At 47.6% G+C, this 2,745-nt stretch overlaps 1 protein-coding gene across 1 annotated transcript; it reads left to right on the forward strand.

The window, feature by feature from the left end:
* Positions 1 to 717: 717 nt before the first annotated feature.
* LOC107301910 (N-acyl-phosphatidylethanolamine-hydrolyzing phospholipase D-like) lies at positions 718 to 1,364 on the forward strand (the record flags this gene model as incomplete). The annotated part of the gene is made up of 1 exon (XM_015831068.1): positions 718 to 1,364. A coding segment is annotated over one exon (647 nt), but the record flags the coding sequence as incomplete, so codon positions are not given.
* Positions 1,365 to 2,745: the final 1,381 nt, after the last annotated feature.

Below are 2,745 nucleotides of genomic sequence, written 5' to 3' on the forward strand. Positions count from 1 at the left end.
TCCAGGCTGGATGCTAATTTGCTAGTGCCAGTATATAACTTTATTTTTCTCCCCCCCCCCCCCGGTTGCTTGTCTTTTTTCCTTCCTTTGTGTCCTAAATTAAATCAGATGTTTTTCCACGGAGTTTTGTTGGTACACATAAACGTGGCAATCTGCCCATTTCCTGCAAATGATTGTTTTTGTGATCAGTTTGTTAATGCTCCCAGCTTTGGAGCATCTGCTGCTGGCCTTACACTCAAGCTGGGTTGTTATAGGTGTACACTGACACACTTCTGCAGCTGAGCTAATACTGTACCAAGGCAGAGTAAAGCTATTAAAGGATTAAGAGTATTGCGGTATTTGAGGGGCTGCTACAAAGAAGAGGGGGGTCAACTTATTTTCCAAGAAACAAGAAACAATGGATGGAAACTAATCAAGGAGAGAAGCAACCTGGAACTAAGGAGAAACTCCCTGACAGTGAGGACAATCAACCAGTGGAACTGCTTGCCACCAGAAGTTGTGGCTGCCCCATCGCTGGAAGATTTTAAGAAAAGACTGGATAACCCCCTATCTGAAATGTTATAGCGTCTCCTGCTTGAGCAGGGGGTTGGACTAGAAGACCCCCAAGGTCCCTTCCAGCTTTATTCTGATTGATTGATTGAAGATGTACAATAGTTGTCGTTTGTAAATAGGACCTGTTTTCTGACGTTGACTTTTCTCTTTTTTTCCCCTTGCTAGGTCCTTGACATGCACCTTCCGGTGTTAACCCCTTATTTTGTCCAAAACCCTAAACGGTTTGGGAAGACCGGAAGTGGTTTGCGAGTCACGTGGCTCGGACACGCCTCGTTGATGGTCGAAATGGATGACGTGACCTTTCTTACCGATCCCATCTTCAGCCAACGGGCTTCCCCGGTGCAGTTTATGGGCTCTAAACGTTTCCGGGGTCCTCCGTGCACCATCGACCAACTGCCCAAAATAGACGCCGTTTTGATCAGCCATAACCATTACGACCACCTGGATTACTCCACGGTCCTGGGTTTGAACGCACGCTTTGGCAGTGAACTCAGATGGTTCGTGCCGCTGGGCCTGTTGGACTGGATGCAGAGTTGTGGCTGCGAGAATGTCATCGAACTGGACTGGTGGGGAGAAAATTGCATTCCGGGCCACGACGCCGTCACCTTTGTTTTCACACCTGCTCAACACTGGTGCAGAAGGACTGCCAGAGATGAAAACAAAGTTCTCTGGGGGAGCTGGTCTGTTCTGGGTCCCTGGAACCGGTTCTTTTTCGCCGGAGACACCGGTTATTGCGTCGCCTTCGAGGAAATTGGGAAACGGTTCGGGCCGTTCGATTTGGCAGCGATTCCCATCGGCGCCTACGAACCAAGGTGGGAGAGTGTAAGGCACGGAGGGCAAACGATAAGCCTACTGATGTTTTGTAGAGGCAGGTGGTCCTCAGCGACCCACAACAGATTTCCCTGGCTAAGCCCGGTGTCATGTGTCTGAGTAACGAAACACTTAAAAGGACTTTCAGGCATGTTTTCTCCTAAAAGCATTTTTTAATGTTAAAGCCACATCAGCACAGCATGGAGGAATGCTTAGAACTGCTTCTCTTCCGTTACGCATAACATTCCAAACATTTTCCACTCCCTTATTTTAGGGTCATGGTTCACATCTTCCAATCAACTTGGAAGATGTGATTTACTTCCGGTTTCTTTCTCCCGGGCTATCCTTATGCTCCTCCCCCTTTCCTGGTTGCTGGTTTAACTATATAAATACCAGACAGTTCTGCACATTGTCAAATCAAGAATATACAGTATTTGCAGCGTTGACACCCGGACAGATGTTCAATGAGCCGTGCCCCGTTTTAGGACCCTTTTTGCCAGAGTTGTTAAGTGAATTGCACAGTTGTGTGGTTGTTCAGCGAATCTGGCTTCCCCTCCCTCCTCCCCCCATTGATTTTGTGTGTTGGAAACTGGCTGGGAAAGTCAAACGTGATCATCACATGACGGCGGGATGCTGTCGCCGCCATAAATAGCCGCCAATTGCTAAGCACCCAAATTATGATCATGGGGACGCTGCAGTGGTCATAAGTGTGAAAAAAGCGGTCATAAGGCACTTTTTTTCAGTGTCGTTGTAACTTCGAACGCTTGCTAAAGAATGTCCCAGCAGGCAACTGGACTTCCTTGTTTTTCTTTGAAGATGTTTCGCTTCTCATCCCAGAAGCTTCTTCAGCTCTGACCGGATTTATATTCCTTGCAGATTGCTGGTCATTTGCATTCTTTTAGAGGGTCGTTGAGGCCACTTGGAGGTTTGCCTGTGTCCTCAGAGTCACCTGAGGCTCTGAAACCTTGGCTACAGGATGTTTTCTGCCCTGTGTCCTGCAGCCAAGAAGGCGCCACACCCATTTGCACCACTCAGGTGACCTTCAGGACACAGGTGAGTCTCCAAGTGGCCTCAACGACCCTCTAAAAGGATGCAAATGACCAGCTGTCTGCAAGGAGTATAAATCCTTCCATTCCCCACCGTCCAGCCAGAGCTGAAGAAGCTTCTGGGATGAGAAGCAAAATGTCTTCAAAGAAAAACAAGAAAGTCCAGTTGCCTCCTGAAAAAGCACCTTTGGGACAACCAGGACTTACCTGGAGGACTGAGAATCTCCACAGACATTTATTAAAGAATAGATGTAATTGAGGACTATCTATCAGTGCCAGTGTAGAAGAGCAGGAGATTAACATCAGGCGCAAATAACCAGGACCTTTATTGATACAA

This window comes from Protobothrops mucrosquamatus, unplaced genomic scaffold, assembly GCF_001527695.2.
Source record: "Protobothrops mucrosquamatus isolate PMUCROS unplaced genomic scaffold, P.Mucros_1.0 scaffold19356, whole genome shotgun sequence".
NCBI lineage: Eukaryota > Metazoa > Chordata > Lepidosauria > Squamata > Viperidae > Protobothrops > Protobothrops mucrosquamatus.